Source organism: Ambystoma mexicanum, chromosome 4p (genome assembly GCF_040938575.1).
Source record: "Ambystoma mexicanum isolate Mex_15411 chromosome 4p, UKY_AmexF1_1, whole genome shotgun sequence".
Classification (NCBI taxonomy): Eukaryota; Metazoa; Chordata; class Amphibia; order Caudata; family Ambystomatidae; genus Ambystoma; species Ambystoma mexicanum.
Genome location: NC_090927.1, coordinates 175,094,110 through 175,117,981, shown reverse-complemented (window position 1 = coordinate 175,117,981; position 23,872 = coordinate 175,094,110). Strand labels below are relative to the sequence as shown.

The 23,872-nt window shown below is 45.1% G+C and overlaps 1 protein-coding gene across 1 annotated transcript in view; it reads left to right on the top strand.

Moving 5' to 3' along the window:
- LOC138453111 (L-gulonolactone oxidase-like) overlaps positions 1-23,872 on the top strand; it is a 703,062-nt gene that overhangs the window by 492,189 nt on the left and 187,001 nt on the right. The window contains exon 7 of the mRNA XM_069605641.1: positions 21,570-21,677. Within this exon, the coding sequence (XP_069461742.1) occupies positions 21,570-21,677 (108 nt within the window). The remainder of the gene's footprint in view (positions 1-21,569; positions 21,678-23,872) is intronic.

Genomic DNA, 23,872 nt, shown 5'->3' with positions numbered 1-23,872 from the left:
TTGTATCTATATATGGGAGCCATGCAGGACAAATGTGCTGAAGGCCAAGATCTGGCAAGTAGGCAACAGCTGGCGTTAGAAAAGTCCCAATCTGACCTGGTCTCTTCTGAGCAGAGGCTGCAGAGGAGCCAGGAGTCAGAAAATGATAGTAGGCAGTATATCATTAAAATAAAAGAGGACATGGATAGACTGCAACAGGAGAAGGCTGACCAGGATACCAGAATTCTGGCCTTGCAGAAGGAGTACCAAGAAGGTTTGGACTCCCTTCTGCAGAGCCAGAAAAAGCTGGAGCAACAACTGGACTTCAACATGGCATGCACAGAGCAGGTAGCCACCCTGCAAATTCGTTTAGACAGAGAGAAAGAGGAAAGCAATAAATTGATTCTGAAAGACCTGGATACCGAGGGAGAGTTTGATCAGGAGCGCCAGAAAGCTGGTTCCTTCCAAAGGCAATGGACGACCTGGCGGCACAGATGCAGGCTCTTAGTCAGGAAAGGGATACCTTAGGCCAGGAAGTCTGCCACTTAAAAAGGAAAATGGAAGAAAATCACCTGGCCCTCCAGGGACTGGGTGACCTCCAAAAAGAACACCAGAACTTGTTAGAGCACACCAGGAGGGTGGAGGATGCTCTGGCAAGAAAGGAGCAGGCCAATAGGGACACAGCTCAGGAGGTAACCCTCCTGCAGCAGAGACTGGCCCAATACTCCAGGACCAATCAGGATGCACAGAGAGAAAATGAGGCTCTCTGTCAGCACAATGATAGGCTCCAGCAACAGGTAGCGATGCAGGAGAGACTGATAGAGTCTAGTAAGGCCTTAACTGAGGAAATGAAAGTGCAGGCTCTTGCATTGCAACAGGAAGCAGGGGCGGATAGAGATGAGGTTCTCTGGGAAAGAGAAACTCCTGAGCATAACCTCAGGAGCCCTAGTACCAGAGGCCTTCATCTCTCCCAGTCCCTGGACTCTGCCACCCCCATGTCCCCTCGCGCACATGAGCCCAGGGCCACGGGGATGGCAGATTCCTATCCAGCTAGAAGTATGGGGCTCATAGGCCAGTACCTCCCAGGAATGGATGGTCGGGTATCTGGGTATGGGCACCCAAGCACAGGGCAATTTAGTGGGGAACCCCAGGAGAGCAGGCCCATTAAGGGCATCCTGAAAACTTCTGCCCAGTTAGGTCAGTGGGGGGGATACCCAGCAAATCCTGGTAGCAAGGAGGGATCTGAAGACTCCTTTGAGTGTCACAGGACACAGGAGACCAGGTCCCCACATTCTGCCAGCCATTCCCAGGCCCGCAGAATCCGGGAAAAACTTGGAAGATCAGACGGGCACCTCTGGGAGCAGCGCTTCTGAGTCGGAGGATGAATGGACCAGGGTTACCCGAACCAAAAAGGCCAATAAGGCAAAAAGGGCCTTGCTTAAGGACCCATTGAAACAAATAAAGGCAATAAGGAGTGTCATCACGCCTTATCATAAGAATGCCAAGTATTCTGTTTGGGAACACTTGGAGCTCTATGAGCAAATGATGGAGACTTTCCTTTTGAAGGACAGCCAAAGCTGTATTCAATATGTAAAGAGGACCTTCTCACCAGAATACTCCAGTTTCTTTGCGGGGCTGGAGGATCAAAACCATTCAAGGTGGTCCACATACAGGGCGGCCATCTTGAAACATTTTTCTGTGCACAGAAATCCTCAAGAGGCTCGCAAGGCAGCCTACAGTTTGCAATGTGGGGAGGATCAGGCCCCACAAGAGTTTGTGCAAGAATTAAACCGTGCTTTTGCGCAGACCACCAGAAGGGTGCGCACGGATAGCAGAGAATTTATCAATACGTTTTTCCATGCCTTACCCAAATACATAATGACCCAGCTTGTGAGAGATTTTCATGAGAAAAGATCTTTAGACTGGGTCATTGAACAGGCTACCCGGATCTATGAGGTGCAGAAGCCCATCGAAAATAAAAATAATGCCCCGAAATACCCCAAAACCAACAGCACCCCTGCTGCTGCCAAGGTGGCAGAGGTAAAGGTTGCCCCGTTTTAGATTTGGAGATGGGGGGGGCCTAAAAACCTGCCTGCACCAAATAATTCACAGCCCAGAAGGCCCTCGGGCCAGTCACAGACAGGGAGTCGAGGAGGTAGTCCCACAAATGGGGTCCCCCGCTCCCCTGACTATGTAAGTCCCCGCTACAAGGGAATCCGACCAATCCTGGGTTATGTGTGGACTCCTCCAGCCCAAGGGGGGGGATCCAGCCAAGCACCTGACCCGGGGAACTTCCCTCCTAACTTCCCCCAGGAGGGCAGAAATTCTCCAATCCTGGGCAGAACTTTTTCCCCAGGTATCCGCCCAATTTCCAGCCCCAAAATCATCCATCCTTCTTTCCCCAATTCCCTGAGCCCAGACAACCTAATCCGGGAGAGTGGAGGCCAAGGGTGGAGGGGTACCAAAATCTTCCCAACCAGGGGTACTCCCAGAGAAGGGATAGCTACCCTTCCCGGGATCAGCCCAGGGGAGAAAATAGAGCCCCGTATCAGCCTGAGCAGGTTTCACAACTTGAGCGCCAGGTCCAAAATATGGCACGGGATCTGGGTCACATACTGAGGGCTCAACAGAACCCTCAGATGAGCATGCCACCGCAGAATGCCCCAAACTCTGGACCTGGTGCTCCAGAACAATGACGGGGCAGCACCCCGATAACCCACCGGTTCCCAGGGAGGAGGCACAAGGGGGAGGGGGATGTAAAGCCTTGGAGGAAGCTTCCTTCCCAACTTGTAAACAGCTCCTGGAAAACCAGGAACCGGAAACAAAATCTCCTGCCCCTGAAAGTCTGCCACCCAAGGAGCAGAGAGGAGGTAGGAGAAACAAAGGACCCAAACAGACCCACTTTGTGGAGGAGGTACAGGTCTTCCAATTTAAGGGAGGGGGATCTTCAGAAGATCCTGGGAAAAGGATCTTCTCCTTCAGAGATGGGGGAACTCCTCCCAAGGAAGAATGGGTCCCAAGGGATGTCAATTCAGACTGGGGAGATGTGGAGACTGAGCTACCGCCGCCCATCATCTCATCCCAGAACCGACAATACCAAAATCCCCTGGTTCAAACCCATCCTGGTGACTGCCTCCCAAAAGGGGGGGCGGCCCAGAACCGGAACCAGGGGAACCCACAATGTCTCTGATCTCCAGTTGCCAACTTTTTCTTTCAGATTCCCAAAGCTCTCCACAGAACTCTGCCCAAATTTCTTTGCTAGCAATGTCCAAAACCAGAAAGTTAGCCCACCAGTTGTCCAAAAATGTGCATTATCTGTGCCCCCTTGAGGAGAAGGAGGGAAGATACTATGCCCTGGTACAAGTACAGGGGCAGGGTACAATTTTGGCACTGGTGAACACTGGATCCCAAGCTACCCTTCTGTCCAAAAGGGCCTTTGAGGAACTAAATGCAAGAAGGGGGAGAATTACCGTATTCCTCTCACCTCTCTTCCTGGACAAGTGCAGAACTTTGACGGGAAGGAATTTCCTGTCGAGGGGACTGCAGATTTGGACATCAAAATTGGGCGACACAAGGTGAAACACCCAGTCATAGTAGTGACTCCAGAGGGCACCCCTTGTTACTAGGGAATGACCTCCTGAGAAGGTTGTCACCCCTAATAGATTGTGTAAACAAGGTCCTCTGGACCCAGACTAGCCAACCAATAAAATTAAAACAGAGTGTCAACCATGTTAGTTTAAATGGCACCTGCCACATGGTTGAACAAAAATCTGACCAAGTAGAATTTAACTTTCAGAACAACCAAATTCCGGACGTGACAGTAATAGCAGTAGGACAACAGACTGGTGATGGGGGGTCCTCTCTATTTCTGAAAATCAACCTTCCTTCCAGTTTAAGGTGGTATTCCACACTGGAAGGAAACACCCTGAAATTCTTTACTAATCCACAATCAGAAACTCCCACTCCTATAGTCCAGAAAGATGTGAAATCAGCTCAGAGCCTGGCTGATATTCAGCAAATTGGAGAGCAGTTGTTCATCCCTGTTCAGTTAAATGATGGGAAGGACTCTGTTCTCGCTCGAGTGCCAACAAGAGCATAGTCCATAATTGTTGGGTCGTGTGAGACGTTACTGCCACCTTTTACTTAGGCAGTGACATTCTCAATCGCTTTGCCATTAGTTTGGACCTAATAAACTTCAAAGCTTGGTCCCGATTAGCGGATAATCCCATGGGCTTTGATGATCCAGAAAAAGCATTTAGGTCAGCTCAATTTCTACCTTATGCAGTTGAAATTCAGATCAAAGAGGAAGTCACCATCCCAGAAAGGACCCGACAATTCTCCCTGGAAGTGAAAGTTAAAAGAGGACAAAAATTGAAAAACCCTGATGCTTATATTCATCTAAATGCTTCTCTCCAACAGCAAAGGTTAGGGGTAAACCCAACACCATTAGTGAACATAGAACATGACACTATTCCAATAGAGGTGGATAACAGCGACTTAAAGAGTATTACTCTAGCCGCAGGCACCATTATTGGAATGGCGGTTGATGACCGACATTTTTCCATTGATCTAGGAAATGAACTGTTAGGACCAATCCCCAAGGACTGTTTTGACAGTGACAGTGATGACAACACAACACCAGACAGGATTTTCACCCGGCATGGGAGGAACTTCCTGGTGTACACTTCTTGCCCTTATGGTAAGGAAGATGTGACTTGTGACTTCAGGAGGGATGAGGTGATTTTCCAGGTCCATGAGGGCTACTTTTCCCACCTGAAATCTTCAGTCCAAATCAGCACTCTGACCAGGGACTTCTCCACCCAGCTGGAGGAGGCCGCTGAGATAGCAAAACCAGAAGTCTTTCCAGGCGTCAGGCAGATGGTGGAAGAGAGAGTCAACCTAGCTGATGCCTGCGTGACTCTGGAACAGAAGCAAAAGTTGAAACAAGTTTTCTTGGATTTCCAAGAAATCTTTGCGGTAGACTCATATGACTGTGGTCGCACTGACATCCACACCACAACAATTCCAACTGACCCTGGAATGACTCCAGTGTTTGTGAAGCAATATCGTTTGCCTCTCGCATCCATGGAGTCCCTTACTGAAATAATTAAGAAGTTTAAGTCCCGGGAAATAATCCGTCCAGTACACAGCACCTTCAATAATCCGGTGCTGGGAATATTGAAGCCAAACGGCCAGTGGAGACTCTGCGCCGACCTTAGGGAGCTCAACAAACGGGTACACACTTCCCGATGGCCTCTGCCCTACATTGACCAAGGGCTGGCCCAGATTCAAGGGTCACAAGTATTCACTGTAATAGACCTGACCAATGGATACTGGACCGTGCCTGTCAGTAGGGAGGACCAATACAAACTGGCTTTTACCTTTGGGGGCCAGCAGTACACCTGGACCCGTACTCCCTTCGGATCGCTCAACTCCAGCAATGAATTCAACATTTTCTTACATAAGGTCATGCCCGACCTGGGTGCGAGGGGTAACCTGGCTTATGTAGAGGATGTCCTCATCAAAAGTTCATCTGTTGAGCAACACATAGCGGAGATCCGTTATGTTCTGACACAGTTGAGGGCCGCCAGAGCAAAATTTTCCTTTCAGAAAGCACAGTGGTGTAGAACCAGTGTTAATTTCTTAGGGCATGAGATTACTCCTCAGGGTCTCTGTCCCCAAGAAAAGAAAGTGGAAGCACTCCAGAAACTGAAGGATCCCACAACTCTGCGGGAACTAAGGAGCCTCCTTGGACTGACTAATTACAGCAGTTCATTGAAGGCTACGCAGAGATCACTAGACCCCTGATTCATCTCTTGAAGGGGGGGTAAAGTGGGAATGGGGTCCAGAACAATCCGAGGCAGTAAGACAACTCAAAAGAAGCCTCTCACAAGCACCTTGCCTAGCTTACCCTGTCAGAAACAAGGAGTACTTCCTGGAAACGGGGTTCTCTAATACGTGCTTGACGGCAGTATTATACCAAAAGCATGACAAGGTCAATAAAGTAATCTCCTATGCAAGCAAAACTTTAACCTCTGTGGAGGAAAAATTCAACGATTGTGAGAAGGCACTCCTGGCAACGGTGTGGGCATTGAAGAATTACCGCCTGTTTATCCAGGGGGAACACATCATACTGGAGACTCCACACCAGCAATATCTCCAAAGTGACAGAATCCGGGCCGGAAATGTGAGTAATTCCCGAATTACTTCCTGGATTCTGTCGATGCCAGGCTTTCCTGTGGAGGTCAGATATGGCCAAAACAAGAAGAGTCCCCTCGCGCAAGGTCTGGCTGACTTGCATGATTGTGCCAGAGAAAACTGTCTCGAGGACGAAAGTCTAAAAATCAAGGACAACATCGAGGCATACCTTAATTCCCCACACAAAGTCTTTGAAGAAGACAAGTGTGAGGGAATGCCCACTGTCTATGTGGATGGATGCTCGTACCATGTTGACAACAACGGGGAGAAAGAACTGGTGGCCAGAGTAGGGAATTCATGGGTGAATGAGTCCGCAGAACCCTCCGCTGAATACAAAATTGGTCCCCGAAGTAGTCAGGTGGCAGAATTGATGGCTGTGCATCAGGCCATCCTCACTGCTGTCCAACATCAACTCCACGAACTGGTCATAATCACAGATTCGGATTATGTACGGAACGGGTTTGTGGAGCACCTGGTTAATTGGAAAACCAGAGGCATGTTATGTGCTAATAACAAACCCCTGAAACATGGGAAGTTAATCCAAAATATTGAGGATCTGGTCACATCGAATGGAATGACCATCTACTGGAAAAATATCAAGGGTCATTCCAAAGTAGAGGGACCAGACAAAACTGGAAATGACTTAGCTGATCAGCTGGCCAAAACCGGGGCCATCCAAGGGGATCTAATAGAAATAGAGTTCCTGTTGGGGGAAATCCAGGTCACTGCGATCACTAGGTCCCAGACAAAAGCTCACAATGATCTTTCAACTGCCCAATAGAGCAAGGAGACCCCTGATGATGATTTGATTACAGCTGAGAAGGGGGATCCAATCATTGGTAAGTTTTACCAACACCTTGAGGACCCTGAGAACTTTCCCCTGACGGATAGCGATTACATTGGGAAAGAGGACCTAAGCGTGTTGATGAAATGTCCAAAAATGTTCCAAATCCAAGACGGTTTGCTGGTAAGGAAATCCAAAGCTGGCCACGATCAGTGGGTGGTTCCTACCTCATTCCGAAGCCTGATATTAAGTCGCGCCCATGATGCGGCCACCGCCGGTCATAGAGGGTTTCACACAACACTGGAAATCTTAAGGGAGGTTGCATACTGGACACACATGGGGCAGGACCTCGACCAATATTTGAAGGGTTGTCTTGTGTGTGCACAATTTCAGCCATCATCCCTCACACACCGTGCGCCTCTCCAAAAGAGGGGGATGACACTGCCATGGTCAGATTTGCAAATCGACTTTGTAGGCCCCGTGATTCGCTCGTCTAGAGGAAACAAGTACATGTTGACCGTTACATGCTTGTTTACCAAGTGGGTGGAATGTCTCCCAGCCCCAATCTGCAAGGCAGAAACAGCAGCTGCCCTGATGATTAACCACATCTTTTCCCGTTTTGGTCTACCTCAAAGGATTGAGTCAGACAGAGGTAGCCACTTCACCAGTGAAGTAATGACAAAGATGTGGGAGATACTGGGGGTCAAAAGAAAGCTACATATTGCTTACCGGCCAGCATCTTCTGGTGCAGTAGAGAGATACAACCGAACCATTTTGAGCATATTAAAAAAGTTTGTGGCACACTCTTGGCCAAGTTGGGATATCCGGTTACCTCTGGTCCTAATGGCCATCAGATCTACCCCTTCATCTGCAACTAAAATGTCACCATTTGAGTTGATGAATGGACGCAAGATGGTGCTTCCCCAGCATTTGCTCTACAGGACTCAAGAGCAGACACTGATAAATGCCTCCACAACTCATGAGTATGTGGAGAATTTAAGGAAACACCTTCAACATGCTTTTGCCTATGCTCAGCGGAATCTAGAAAGATCAGCCGAGAGCATGAAGACCCACTATGATTTAAAAACTACCCGAAAGGAATATAAGGTGGGTGATCGGGTCTATCTATACAATTTCCAAAGGAACCAGGCCAAACAGCGAAAATTTGCCTACATGGAAGGGACCGTTTGAAATTATAGACAAAATCTCCCCTGTGGCCTACAAGATCAGCATCCCCAAAGGCGGTTTGGCAGAGGGGGAAGACAAGTCGATACATATAAATCAGCTAAAGTGTTGCCATCCCAGGCACACTCTGCAACAACTGGAGGAATCAACTGGAATCCCAGAGGGGGTCGCTCCAGAGTAATTCAGTTCCAACCCTAAAATATTCCACATATAGCATATAAAATTCTGTGATCCTTGTCTATATATATATGTTCTTGTCTCCTAAATTAAAAAAGAAAATGTATATGTTCATATCTTCTGATTCATAAAATGTATATGTTCGCCACACCATTAATAGTGGTGGCTAAATGTCTAGGAATGTGTATTGCCGCTTTGCTTTATCATCCTAGGAGAGATGAAACCATGGAGACTGACCAAGGAGGACGACCGGGGACCAGGAGCAGAGACCCGAGGGGCCCGGGGTACCGCCCAATATTCCCATCAGGACCGGCGAGGAGAACCGATCGATCCAACTGGATGGGGGAAAAGATGCTGAACTGTGCCATCTACAGGAAGAAGATAAGGAGAACATCCCAGATCTTGCGAGTTCCATCTGAGAAAGGACAGAATGGCCATCGCAAGAGGGGGGGGCTTGTGGGATGTTTTTACCCATGCATCCAAGCCCTAGAATAAAAGTGTGCAGTACTGGCATGGAAAACATCATGATGGCCAGAACTCCCCAGAGAGTGCAGAGGGAAAACATGAAGAATAGGCTGCCACCCATTTTTGCCAATGTTGTGAGCACAGGAGGGCACTGCCTAAAACCACCATTGGGCTACACACACAGTAGCCTGAAACCATTGGGAATGGCAATGCTGATTGCCAAAAGCAACCCAGAACTGTGGGGAATTCATTTTCTTAATCCCAAAAATGGTTGCATTACCAGTACTCACCACTATCAGAAAGCCGGCGTTTTAAAACCACCAGTTTTTTGTGTAAAACTGAACAAATGAAAGAAAACCAAACCAAGGAAAGACTTGCTAAGAGGTGGATACAATATAAAACTATATTCTGAAATGACTTGAAGGGAGTCATTATTTAATGTATAGGTAAAAATTGTCAGTTTGATTTGAATGTAGAAAACTGGGAACAAAAAGTGACATTTAGCTGAAACCTGGCTCAATGAAACCGAATTCTGCCTGACAACTACCCCCGACAGGAGTTGAAACTGGATGCTCAGCCACTCTGCCCCTGGCCAAAAGGAGTTAACACCTCTCTGATTAGATTAGCAGCTGGGGACTACAGGGAGTTGAACAAAGGCCTGTCCTGGACTCAGGCAAATGTTATATTGGGGGCGTCGTAAAATAGCTTCCTCTAGGGAGAAACTGGGGGGCAGCTGTGCCTCTGTGAACAAGCTGGCTTGGGGGAAGTGGATAAACCAGTTATTCCACCATGTGATGTGGGAAGCCACACCCCTTTTTGACCAGAGCATAAATTTAAAAAGATAGATAACTCATAGTGCGGACTTGTCAGAATTATATGAGTAATACCATTATTTTTGTGAACATTTTGAGAGGCGTTAGGACCCTGTGGTGTATTCTGGGGGGTTGCTAGCGGAAAATAGGGTCTCACTCCAAATGTCTGCATGTTAAAAATCTGACACTTCATCAATTAATGTCCATACTCCTTGCGCACATGTGTGTAATTTTGGGTAAATGTCCGATATTGCAAAACCAGTTAAAAAGCGCAAAATGTTGTCATTTTTGAATGCAAGCCCCCAGGAAGATCAGAGGCGGACAAGCATGGACCATAAGGAATATATAATGTGTACATGTAATTTCAACAAATTGTATATCTGGGAAAGATGTATTTGAATCAAATATAGATTTGTGGGCAAACTGACCAGGGGAGGATCCTCTGACCCATAAACAGACCTCATCATGATGACAATCCATTTCCTTCCCCCAATCATGGGAGAGGGGAGAATTGGGCCAATGACAAGTGGAGAGGGGCAGGCTTAGCTAGGCCCAACCACACACCCATTTTCAAAACACATAAAAAGAGAATCCTGGGACAGGTAGAGACATTAAATTCTATTTGCTGCAGAGCATGCTGACCGACGACTTCACATCCAGAGATCCAACACTTAGGGCCTCATTACGACCCTGGCGGTAAGGGGTTAACGCCAGCGTTAGCTGCGCCGACCCCTTACCGCCAACTACGAGGTCCCTTAGCGCCATGGCGCTTTTAACACCTGCTTTTAGCAGGTGTTAAAATCCATGGCGCTAAGGTACCATGGAGTTAATTACGCCACCGTAATTTACGGTGGCGTAATTAACGCCTTCCCCACTCCCATTATGCCCTATGGGGCAAAAATGGGAATGGGGAAGGGTAAATGGGGATTGGGGACTTACCGCCCCGCCGACCTCGGAATGGGGCGGTAAGTCCGCCAAACACCATGGCGTAAACGTAGTTTACGCCATGGTGGTAAAGTCACGGCCCAGGCGGTAACTTACCGCCTGGGTCGTAATGAGGCCCTTAGACTTCCAAGCTAAACAGAGACTACAGAACTTTGAACCAAGAAGGCCCACTGCAAGCAAAAGTATCTGTCAGCAGGCCTCAAAATCATTTGCAAACTATTCCACAGCCTGGCGAACTGTCTGAATTCTGTTGCCAAGAACTCTTGCTAATACCCAGAAAGCAGTGTTACATCCAGAATCCCCTTGATCCGGACCAGAAAGCAGAGCAGTATCCAGAACCAGAGGCCGCTGAATCCAGAGAGGCTAGACAAGCAGAGCAGAAATGACCCAGATCGCTGTGAGCAGAACCGGTGCCTGATTGACCCGCCGAGCAGAAAGAACCGCAGCCGGACGTGTTGACCAGATCCGTGATGAGGCCTAGTTCAAATTTATATTGTGAGTACCTAGCAGAACTGTGCAGAACCAATCTGTTAGTTAAAATAATCTAATCCAAACTATTTTAACCTAAGTAGAACAGCCTCCTAGAAATCGTGTCATCTGTCATTTGTAAAGCTGCACAACTGTCACCTGTCAATTCTGAAGCTGCAAGCTGTCACCTGTCATTTTGAGTTTTACTTTAAATCGAAAAACTACCTTTATTTAATCGTCTCTGGAACCGTTTGGGCTAGGAACGAGATTTCCTCTGAAAGCTTAGAATGTAAGCTTTCCAACAAGCCTAGAACCGACTTCCTACTCCTTATACTTTTTCCGCAATCACGATTCACGCACTCGCGAAATTTACCGCGATTTGCGATTTTGGCTCAATTTCTCCACTTGTCAAAATAGCAGCTCCATTCTTTCCTTTGTTAAAATCCGTTTGCAACTTGGTAATAACTGATAGAGCATTGCTAAAGTGAGCCTGAACTAAACCAACACGCATCTCCCACTCACCCTGAATCTCTAGAGGGAATTAAAATCATTGGCACATTTTCCCATCCATTGCCATCACATTTAAAAAGCATTTTGGGCCTATGTTTCAAACTCCTACCTGTTTCCTCTAAGCTTGCTGGGGGGTAACTGAATTTCGTATTGTATTTGGTTGCATTCCTGAGAACTGTGTGCTCCTCTTTCCATCTCCTTCCATTTCTTACATTGCATAGGGGAGGGGGTGAGTTGCCAGAGAAAAAGTGATTATCTATCTTTTGCTAAAATCATATCAAGTATTTCTGTACTGCATTTTATTCCTCATTGCTTTTACCTTGAAATCATAAAAGTATTTTTGCTACTTTATCCATCCTATACTAACTCCTCATTGATTGTAAAGAAGTGTGCTAGTGCCAGATTACCCATTGTTGATCAACATCATATGTCTAAGTGTACTGTCAGATATTAATTTATTATAAAGTGTGATATATATATATTGTTTAAATTCTCAAATAAACCTTTTAATTTGCAAAACACACCTACTTCTTGGCTCAGTGGGTTCAGGGGGATTCTAAGAGGGGGGTGTTATACAAGGGTGGTCATCCAGAGTACTGAACTAGTCATAAAAATACATTAATAAGGGTTTTCCTCAGCATCCCAGAGTAGGCATTGACTTGACTGCAGTGTTGATTGAATATCTCTTACAGAAGCGAGTGAATGCGATAGTTGTCGGCGTGTTGGCATGACCATGAATGAACACTGATGGAATTGTCCACCAAGAATCCTTCTTGTCAATGATGTAAAATGTATAGTAGTTTAAGTGCAAAACATGAAAGGTAGAACCGTACAATTCATCATACAATTCAGTTAACTTTATTCGGCCAAAAGGCCATCGAAGTACACATAGCCAACATTTCAAATATAAATCAATGACAGTATAATAGGCCAACAGTTCTGAAGTCTACTTCCACAAGTGAAATAACGTACTACTATATTTGGGCGTTGCTATATTTGACCCTTAGGGAGATTTACTCCTACGTTAGTGGGCCCCTGTGGTCTTTTCCCCAGTGGCACCAAATTAGCTCCAGAGTCTTGTAGCCTGGGACACAGTTCCCACTGGGAGCATAGTCTCTGTTGGACCCGGGTTCTTCACAAAGGGGGAGTCGCTAATAACAATCAGAGTTCTTAACATTGGATGCCGTTGCATGCTAATTCCTTCGAGGCCATTGACCAAGCTTGGGAACCTTAGTTATATACGAATGTAATCATGGGAACTGGTTGCATTATAGATTAGGCTTTTACAACATAAGATGTCCTCCCTAATCAGGCAATAACAGCCGTAGACTGTTCTCAGCCAGTGAGTGCAATCATTTATGAGGGAGTCTCTTGATTCAAACTTGTCGCTAGGGCATTTAGGGATGCTGTGCATGTAAACCACACCCATTCTTCGTGGCTCCCCCCTGGATCTGTGCTCTGACTCTTGGTGTTGATTTCATAGGAAGTTAGGGGCCTGAGATTCAAGTGCTATACAGTTTGGCACGGCTAAAATCACTTTATGGTCAACTGCAGTCCCCCCGTGGCTTTCCCCCCTGCTGTGTGTACTGGTCCCCTCATTCATGGCCTCGTTCGTGGGCCCCATGGTCACCCTGCTGTGGAGTTCAAGCAAATTTAACCTGATGGTTACTGGATGTTGCATTGGTACTGGTAGTGGTACTGGTAGTGGTTTGACCCCTGCACTCCTTTATAGGCACCACTTCAATGGAAACCCTGTGGTCATTCCTGTCAGGTTGAAACACATCTGTCTTTGGGGCAGTTTGGCTTTTCTTTACTACTGGATCTTAGCCCCTTGTTTTGTCTTAGATATTTGGCTGGTGCTCCCCTGGGATACCCCTTCCTGTGCCTCCACCCTTTTCTAAAATGAATGATGTAAAAAGTTTCTTGAGAGCCACAAGTTCAGCGAGGACTAGAGAGCATTGGCAGCCCCATGCTGTCTCCTAAGCAACGGGTGGAGCAATGGGTGTGGAAAGGGTAACAGGTGTTCTCGGGGGTTGGCAGTGGAGTTAGTACCTAGTGAGAGCCCTCTCCCATTGGATGGAGCTTGTGTGCCAATCTCATGATGGACGGTGTCTTTTGAAAGTGTCTGAGGAGTAATCCTTTGCGCGGAGGTCCACATTTCCTGTGCACCTGTTACCTGCATACCTGTATCTAGGGGGCTAGATGCCACCTTCTTGACAGGTTCAGCATGGACCACCTCTGGGTCGGAAGGTACAGGAGAAGCAGAAGTGGCAGGGTCAGGGTCACATTTTTACCTCACCTGGGGCTTATTCATAGGAGTCAAACGGGGAAAAGAGATACATACACAAATGACAAGGCAGTTAGGCCGCCAGTCCCCAAAAGAGCTATATTCGATATATGTGATGTGTGCCCCCATTACTCGGTAGTTCCAGAAGAGGGGTATCACTCACCACCGTGCTTGCTGCTGAGGGAGCAGGGCAGGAATTTCCTGAACATGATGGTATGCAGGATTCCACACTGATCTGCCGATCTAAGTAGCCTTCCAAGGGGTCAGTGGCTTCATTACCCCACATGACGGATGGGCCACTTCCCAAGAATTTGTTGATTTCATTGACCAAACTGTAGGCATCAGCCGGTATCATGGCCGGCCTATGGGCACTGGTTTATTCATCCAGGACACAGACTAAAGTGGATGGGTCCAGTTACCTTTGGTTCTCTAGTACAATTTTCCTCTTGGTCAAGCGGAGCAATGGCGTGATTCGTATTGAAGTGAGGATGGAGAGATAACACTGTATGTGACCACATCATCTGTCACCATGTCAGTGCAAGCCAGGACAAAAAAGCAAGGGAGTCAGCATGTTGGAGCAAAGTGGCAGTTCAATAACAGTTCAGAGGTGTCTCAGATAAGGTCCACCCCTTCTATGCACTCCTGACCTGTGCTCGATGTCTTGGAGAAACAGGGGAAGCATGCTCCTTTGTGTTTTTTATCAGTTTCCCATTCAGTGCACCTTCAATTGACATGAGGTGGCATCAGGTTGTTCGACCTCTTTGGTCACTTTACACCCCTACGTAGCTCAACAACCTGTGCCCTTTGTCCCCCAGCAGGCTTCGGCCCTGGTGAGTATTACAGTACCTGAAATGGAAAAGGGGGCATCACCAACGTCCCGATACTCTGACGTACGTAGGCCCTCCTTAGCCAAGAAGGAGAAATGCTTTGGGCCACCCGCGCCTGTTGTCCCCCAGCGGGCTTCAGCCCTGGTGGAGATTACCGCTCCTGAAACAGAAAAGGGGGCGTGGTCAAAGTCCCGATTCTCAGAGGTATGAAGGCCCTCCTGGGCCAAGAAGGAAATGCTGTGGGCCACCCCATGCCCTTTGTCCCCCAGCGGGTAGAATAGTGGACACTGTAACTTAGAAGTGGCCCATGTGCTGGATGGAATTAACAGTAATTATCATAAACCAAATAACAGGACAAACTCATGAAAATAGAAAGATACTGCTTTAATCTCAATGAAAGAAAGCAGGTAGAATCCACAGCTATCAGAATAGATGCATGCGTATTTCACGCTTTATCGAATTTGTACAGAGTTTATATACTCTTCTAGATGTCCTCTATGATGTCATCCTACGTGGCATTTTGCAAAACGTATTGACGGGAGGTATTGGATTAGAGGAACATGTCTACTTATAGAATCATGTACACATTAATAGCTCATAGGATACCCCTCGTCTGTAGGACACACCTTGAGCTACTTCTACATATATAGTATACTGATTATAGCAGACAATATAGCAGCGGGTTGGTAACTACAACATTGCATAAAAAAGTGCATGACATGCTTTATGATTGGTTGGCAACCCCATCCAACCTTGGACTTTCTGCATGTTCTAACAGCATGTGAGTGAAATGAAACATAGGTGCTCGAGACGTTCTGATTCACTCCTTGTTTTCCCAATTAGTACATCTAATGTAATCGACCTGATCCTTAACCAGGGCCATCTGGTTGTAGTTGACCTTGTAGTCTGGTCCCTGTTCTGGAACATTTGAGGGAGTATGAGCAGCCTGCTATTTTCACCTGGGCTTCTAATGAATAAACCTTGTTTGTGTCTTCTGCGTCACGTGTTAGGAGGCCACGAGTCTGCCCATTGCAACCTCTTATTTAGGAATATTTGATTTTATTAAACATGATGGCAATACACTTTCTGGCCTCTAGAGACTTGCTTGCTCCACCTCACATAGGCTTTTGTTCTTGTTTTGTTCAATACTTGGCACTTGCACATGTCCTCATCTTTCATAATCTCGGCAGAAATATGTCTTATGCATGTGGCCTGTTCCTTTCTCAAAATAGCTTTCTGGATCCCAGGCCAGTACTCCCTTATTCTGCACACGAAAACAGTTTCTCCATTAGTTCTCCAATTTGCAATCCTAGTCTCATTTTTTGAGGTAACAGGGTTGATTCTTAACACAGGCTGTAGTCCATTTTCTTCCAATGGCCATCCTAAACGTTGTATATATACCTCCTTTTAGCAAGCTTCTATGTATCCTTTCTAAATTGTGTTACATCATATTTAGAATTACTGGTCAATGTGTTACTTTATCTTCTTGTGTTCATGATTACTTCATCTTTGGGTACATATTTCTCTTAATGTTTCAGTTACATGCTCCATTTTAATTATTTTCATATCGTTTCAACATATGTTCATATATCATTGTTATGTTATCATGAGATTTTACTTAGAGTTCATTCATATTTTCCATGTCGCATTCTGGCTTCTTGGCAGTGGACATCCTTCCTGGTAACATCCTTCTTCTACTTCTACGTAAGGATATAATCTGAATGGCTGTTTGACTGCATATCATCTTTCATACACTCAACACGGTATTTGGGTGGTACATGGATTCATGCATGGGTTCCTATTTGCAACTCTTTACCTGTTACTCCAATAGGATGATGGTGAGGGGGCGGGGAACAGAGGAGAGGCATCCACCTGCTCCTCTACAATAGTTTTAATTCTTTAACCAAAACCTATATGTGGGTGGAAGTAGGGAAAGTCCAAATTGCACCCTGTAGCACAATCATATAGTGCCAAATCTTAACTACCTCACTATCCACGAGGCACAGGCTTTTGGGAGATGCTAATAATGTCCTTCCAAGCAGCAGTTTTGAAAGAGTATCAATTACAATTGTAATCACTAATTCGGAAAGCTAATAGGTTGGACTTCTTTGAAGTGTATGTGGTGTGTAGGTGGTGTGTAGGGGTTGCGTAGTGTAAACATGGGCGTTGTGGTGCAAAGACCATGTAACTGTTGTTTGGGATTCATAGCATGTGCAGTGGGAGCCAGATTAAGTGACCAGAAGGTCTCTTCATCCCATATCCTTCCAGAATCACGTATGCAGAACAGAAACAGGAAGAGTGCAGCCCACATTAGCACAGACATTCCTAGTTCATAAAGAACAAATACAGGACAACTATCTGCAGTATGTATTTATTTATTTTATTTATTTATAATGTGCCAGGACAAAACACAAAGACATAGAGGCATGGCAACAGGCTCAGAAAACAAAAAACAAAGAGCAAGTCAGGCAAAGGGGACAAGTGCAGTGCAGCATGCACCAGGTAATGGGTGTGTGAAACTGAATAGGCTGGCAAGCTCCCTCCCACAATTACACACATGGTACAGTGAAGGCAGTGGTAGTGTAAGCTAGCCCCCAGCACACAGAAACAAGCATTTCACACCTCAGGCAGCAGGTGTACACCCTCCACCCACACCAAACATGTACAAAGCAGGCAGTAACAATCCAAACATCCCTCCAACAAATCAGGACAGCAGAGCAAGGCCTTCAGGCACATACAAAACATGAAACATCTACTCAGTCAGTTAACTTTATTCGGATCATAAAAATAATCCATCAAAGTACAGACAATAACTTTACAATACTACGTACATACAACATACAATAATAATAGCATAAAATTCACAGTACAGAAATAAGATATAAAATCACATGCCAAGAATCAAATTCATCAACATACTCCTTAACTTTATTGTACGACGTAAATAAACCAATAAAGACCAGGTTACAACAAGAGTATGAAACGGACAAAACAACAGTCATTGCCGGTCTACATTGGCAAAAGTGTGTATCACGCAAAAGCAACTTCAAAATGCACCTCCTAATCTGAGAATACGCTGGACATAGAAATAAAAAATGCATTCGATATTTCAGCGTAGAATTACATATCAAGAAATTTAACTCATTTGAAACAACATTATTTAAGAGAGACCACTTCCCAGTGATGACCCTTAATGGTAGTACATTTAATCTAGCACTCGTAATATGGAGATGTTCACATTTAAATTTGGTCCAGAGGAAAGGTGGATGCATTTTCCCTAGCTCCGTCCCGTCACCGCCGTCATATTGGCACAGCAGGAAAAGAGCTATATGTGGGACCCCATGTTGTGTCCCTATACCGCATCGAGTGAAAGCCGATATGCACTCGGGCAACCACACAGAATGTACCCTCATACTGAAAGAGTTGAAGGACATCAGCACATACCTTTGGAAATCATGGAGCGCTGAGTGAAATCTGACAAGGCCAGAGTGATGTCATGAAGAAGATATATGAGGACATACTGAAAAAATAGGAAAATACTTAAGAGTAACGATATAACTGAAGTGACAAGAGAAATGTGTACGAAATGATAAGTAATCATATATACAAAGAAGATAAAGTAACTTGCTTACCAATAAGTGTAAATATGCAGTAACTCAAACAAGATGGAACATATAGAACATATAGAAGCTTGCTATAGAGGACAAATTTAACGTGGCAAGGAAGGCCATGATAGGAAGATGGACGTTGGCTTGTGTCAAGACTCAATTCAGCTACCTCAGAGACAGACCAGGGATGCAGAGTCAGGAGACGTCAGAGAAATAGCTCTGTGCAAAAAATAAAGAGGAGTCAGTGTTGGCCTGGGATCAAGGGTTCTATTTTAAGGAATAATTGCAAAACACAAGGAGAGGTAGACAGATAAGCGATGTATATAGGACATATTTCTCTTAGATTAAAGAAGGAAACATTTGCAGGAGCCAAGTATTGGACAATTAACAGTGGATAAGGTCTATACAACATGGAGTGAGCAAGTCTCTAGAGGCCAAGAGAAGCAATAACACCCGGTATAAGTAAATCAAATAGAAGTAAATAGGAGGTTGAAATGGACAAATGTGCGGTCTCCTCACACGTGATTCAGAAGTCGAAAACAAGGGTTATTCATTAAGCTTGGGATGAAGATAGTGATGTGCTTACACTCCCTAAAATGTCCCAGAACAGAGAGAAGACTACAAGTTCAACTACAGATGGAAGACATTGGTTTATGGCTGGATTGATGAGAGATGATGGATTAATTGGGAAAGTGGGGAGTAATCTGACGTGATTTAAGCACCTGGATTTTGTTTTTGCTTACGTGTTGCTAACGAGCCGAAACGTCCAAGGTTGGGTGAGAATGCCAACCAATCAGAGGGTCCATGGGACAACATGCTATACAATGTTGCACAGACCAATCATCTGCTACAATCAGCATTATACGTATTTAGAGGCAGTCTGATATGTGCCTAACAGATAAGGGGCAGCTAATGAAGTACTAACCAATATGAATACCATAGGTACATATGTTCCCTTAACCAATCATTCCCAACAATAGGTTTTGTAGATTGCCACATAGAGTGACGTTGTAGATGGTGCATATCAGGGTATATAACCTCTGTATAATCATGTTTGTGTGTGAGTGTGCAAGCAGCAGTCCAATGACTGCCAGTTTGCTATGCTTTATTACATTGAGCATAAAGTAGTATTTTGCCATATTTTGTCTGTCCGGTTATTTGGTCTGAGATCTTTATTGGTAATCCATCTAGCTCAAAAGACTCTTCAGGTTACTAGAGCACACTCTCACTGGAAAAGAATATGTGGACGAATCAATGTCTTAGAAAGCTCCTTTTTTTCATGAACAAGTTTTAACTGTGCATCAATGTTCTGCAGTATGCATTTCTTTTGAAACAGGGTAATTACTGAAGGGTTAACAAAACATTCCAAAACGCTTTAGACATAAGAGACCCAAGGAATTATATGGTAGTTTTCCTCTGATAGGAGGATATGATTCAAGAGGATACTAGCTGCTTCAGTATTTAACCAAACTCAGAACCAGAGCTTGCCCGGCTCGGTCGAGATCTTGTCATCAATGTATAATGTACCCAGTTCTCTGTGAACCACGTATGTAGGGACTGAAATAGGTAAACCTAGTATACATTTAAACATTGATTTTGCTCTCAGAGAACGGCTACAGCACAAGTAGCGGATCTGCAGAATCCACTTTAACTCAATAGCCATCGAGCTGCCAGTAGCAGAGCAAGCGTACACAGCACATGTACAATAATTACAATGGATGTATTAGCAATGCAAGATTCACTCACAGGGGAAAAGCACAGACAGCTGATGTGCAAACATTGCTCACAGACAACAGCAACAGAGCAGGAAGCATCACTGCAAAGCTACCTTGCGTATACAAAAAAATAAACACTTGCACAATAAATGATCAAGTCACCAAGAGTAGAGGAGAATGAGGTTTAGTGAAAGCATGTTCTGCAAGGCAAGCAGACAGGGGCTCTGTCTTCCCTACAGCAAGCCCCAATATAGTGTCTGGGTAGGCTATCTCCATGTCCAGGTTGCCACAACATGTGCATTGTTTCCTGGCAAAGACAGATGTGTGTACCGAAATGTCAGGACAACCAAAAGGTTGCTTGTTTCTGTTGCTGTGGATTTTATCATGTCATCATGCTTGCGATTTCATGCAGGTCCAGCTGCTGACAGTTGTAATCAAAGCCGTGTTTGCTTAGTGTTGCAGTGGATGTTATCATGTCATCATGTTTGCCATGGTCAGAGACAGCTGTGTTTACAAGTGTCCTGACCACTGCCTGTGCCACGCTTCTGCTTCCATGGTTCTGTGGCTTGCTTGCGTGCCCTCTGCATGTGCCAGAGGGCAGGCAAAGGTACTTCTCAAAACACCTTGATGTTATCAACACCCGGTGCTTCAGGTGGGGTTGCATGCCCTTTTAGCTGGACCCATGGTTGGCACATCATGTCGGGACAAGTAGGACTGCATTCCTTTGGCTAGAGGTGAAGCACAGAGCAAGACATACTTAAGTGGATGTAAGGTCACACATTTTCAACACTGTTCAATGCTAATTTCTGTATAGAAGTAAACACATGAGTATTTGATTGTTCATGCATTGCAAATGTAGATGCCAGTGAGCTGTGATTTTTGTATTTTTATTATGCATATTTAACGCACTGGGCTGTTGCAGGCTATATGTGTCATTGAACAACATTAAACAAACTGCCAGTGCCACCAACAGGCCGCATGCAACATCAAATACAAAGGCACTCTTTTCTTTTGCATGCAGACACTGTGGAGCACCACTTCCTTCCAGCAGAAAACCACAAGGCAATGTGCAATGGCTAAGCTCCAATCAGAAACCAAAAAGCAATGCACCAATCAGAATCACTTTATCCTTTAAAAGTCTGATAAGTGACAGCAGAGCCCTTGAGAGATGTGCATGTATTGGTTTGCGAGCAAACACTCTCTCCAGTAAGATTTAAAAAACATGTATTTTTAACTGAAAAAAAATAAATTAACCCGAACTGTGCAAATGGTTGTAAATCGGAGTGGGGCCTTTTAAGATTAACATACATGTGCTGCAACTTTGCCCATATTAGTTCATGCTCAGTACAATTTCTGAGCAAGTGATCTGCAGGTTTCATGAGTGGAAAGTGTGGCTTTTTTTGTTACAATGAAAAGTATGTTCATAGTATATGAGATGGTTTAGCAATTATTATTATAAATATTACGAATAATTGAGTGATTTATTTGATGACAAAGAGCGAGTGTTTTCATTGTGTCAATCAAAATTACAATACACATTAATTTTGTAAAAGTAGTGCGCATTATTTTGTTAACTTTATTTAAAAGTCCATACTCGCTTTCCTTACAGGTTCTTGACAATCTTGACACCCATTTAACAACCTCAGAGTACTTCCGGTTCCTGTGGTTTCCGCACACTGAGAATGTCTGTGTCATCTACCAGGATCCGACGGACAAGGTAGGATAAGTTCCTTAAGGCATGTGTTTCACTTCTGATCTGCTGACACTCTTGCTGCGCAAAGAGATTAAAACCTGTGGTATCGTGAATGATTGAGAGGTCGAGGGGATACGAGAGGACCTCCCGTAAATGGGTGCCCTCCTGCAAAGCCCTGACCGGGTGTGAGATCTCCCCTGCAGCGCTTTACTCCACAACGGATGCAGTTTGTTTGTTTGTTTATTTAATCATTTATAATGCACTCCAGACCCAAGGGTATCAGGGCGCAGCAGTAAAAGGATATGCAAGGCTTAGGTATAAAGGTTACAAGATGTGAGCAGGAGTGGTACATATACAGGAAATGGATAAATCAAGCAATTACAACATGGAGAATATATACAGTCTATATATACATATCTATATATACATATACAGGAAATGGATAAATCAAGCAATTACAACATGGAGAATATATACAGTCTATATATACATATCTATATATACATATACAGGAAATGGATAAATCAAACAATTGAAACATGGAGAATATATACAATCTATATACAAAGACTAGATCATATGATTGCAATACAGAAGTGTAGGTCATGCATGAGGGGGTCTTACTCATCTGTGGACTTGAGCCAGTTAATAGGGTTAAGTCTGAAGTTCAGGTAGGGTTGGTCTTCTCTAATGTGGTGTGGCATGGAGTTCCATAGATGGACCGCTTTGACGGGGAAACTACATCCACCAACTTTAGAGAGCTTGAATCTTGGGATGGTGAGGCAATTGGTGTTGGTTAGTCTCGTGGGTCCAGTGGGTCTAGTGGGTGTTCTCCTAAGGAATCTATCCGTAAGGTAGCTAGGGGTGACATATTGCATCACTTTGTTGAGCCGCAGCATTACTGGTCTGGCAGGGCATTTGTATTAGTGTCCCTGCTAACACTGAGAGCGATGGACAGTGTAAACCAAGAGGCATGGGTGGATGAAGTCTTAAATAAAACACACGCTCAGGTTGCTCACCTAAGGAATGGAAGGGGAGCTTCTAGAATCCTTTCTTACAGGGTAGTCATGAGAGCTTGGATCAGCAAATGAAGACACCACACATTAGAGGTGTAGGGAAAATGGCGGAGGGGCTTGCAAGTGACCAGAAATGAGCTAAGAAAGCTTTGTACACATACCTAAAATGGCAGCTGTCACGTGCTGTGGTCCTTTCTCCTGACCCTTCCACAGGTAACATAATTATGTGTTTCATATGGTGGGGTGGTAAAGGGTGGGGAAAGGACGCGCGGGAGGGTGCTTATGGGAGGGACATGCAGTTCCTGCCCAATACGAGATGCATACCGTCACACTAGCCAGTTGATGAAATAAAACATATCTTCCACCGCTATATCCTCATCGCGGCTGGATTGTTGGAGGCCGCCACTAGGAATACATGACACGGGCAATGACAAAATTACAGTGTTCATACTTACTTGAAGGAAGAAGCTCTAAAGTCTCAGTTCATTGTAGGTTACAAATCTTCCACACTACAAAGGAAGCTCCTGCAAAAAGCTGGATATCTCAAAGACATCCTGAGCATTGTCAGGGCGTCCCTCACCAAGAAGTTTCAAGTGGAAGTCACATTATGGTCCACATCTGCTAGCTCCTGTCCAACATTGTGCACAAGTTGCACACTTTTACCCAGAAACAATTTGTTGTGTGGGAATAAATGCTATAGCTATGATCATTGTCTCCCACACAGAGGTACATGTCCAGCCATGGGGCACACATGTCATGCATGTGGCAAAGAAAATAATTTGCAAGACATCTGTTGATCCTGTAGAGAAAGTGGTGCCAGGAGAAAGGGTGGCACTTCCCCTCCGCTCCCAAAGGCATCTGACACATTCCCATGCTTATCTGGAGATGCTCAACCCATACAAAGGATCAGGCAACTGGACACCTCTAACCTTCCTCCACTCAGAAGCATAGACAGGGTAGGGTCTGAGCAGCCACGACCAACCCAGAATCTGTAAATGCCCACTCAGCAGCGCCGTGGGGGCATTTACAGATGTTAATGTCACTCTGTTGTGCACAACTACTGTAGCTACAGGTCCCACTTGTTAGACAATACTGGTTATGCCTCTGCCTCCACTATGTCAATAAACTGGCACTCAAATGGCATCATTTTCTCACCAGGCCACATGATTGAATGTTATACAAGCTATTGACTTCAACCAAATG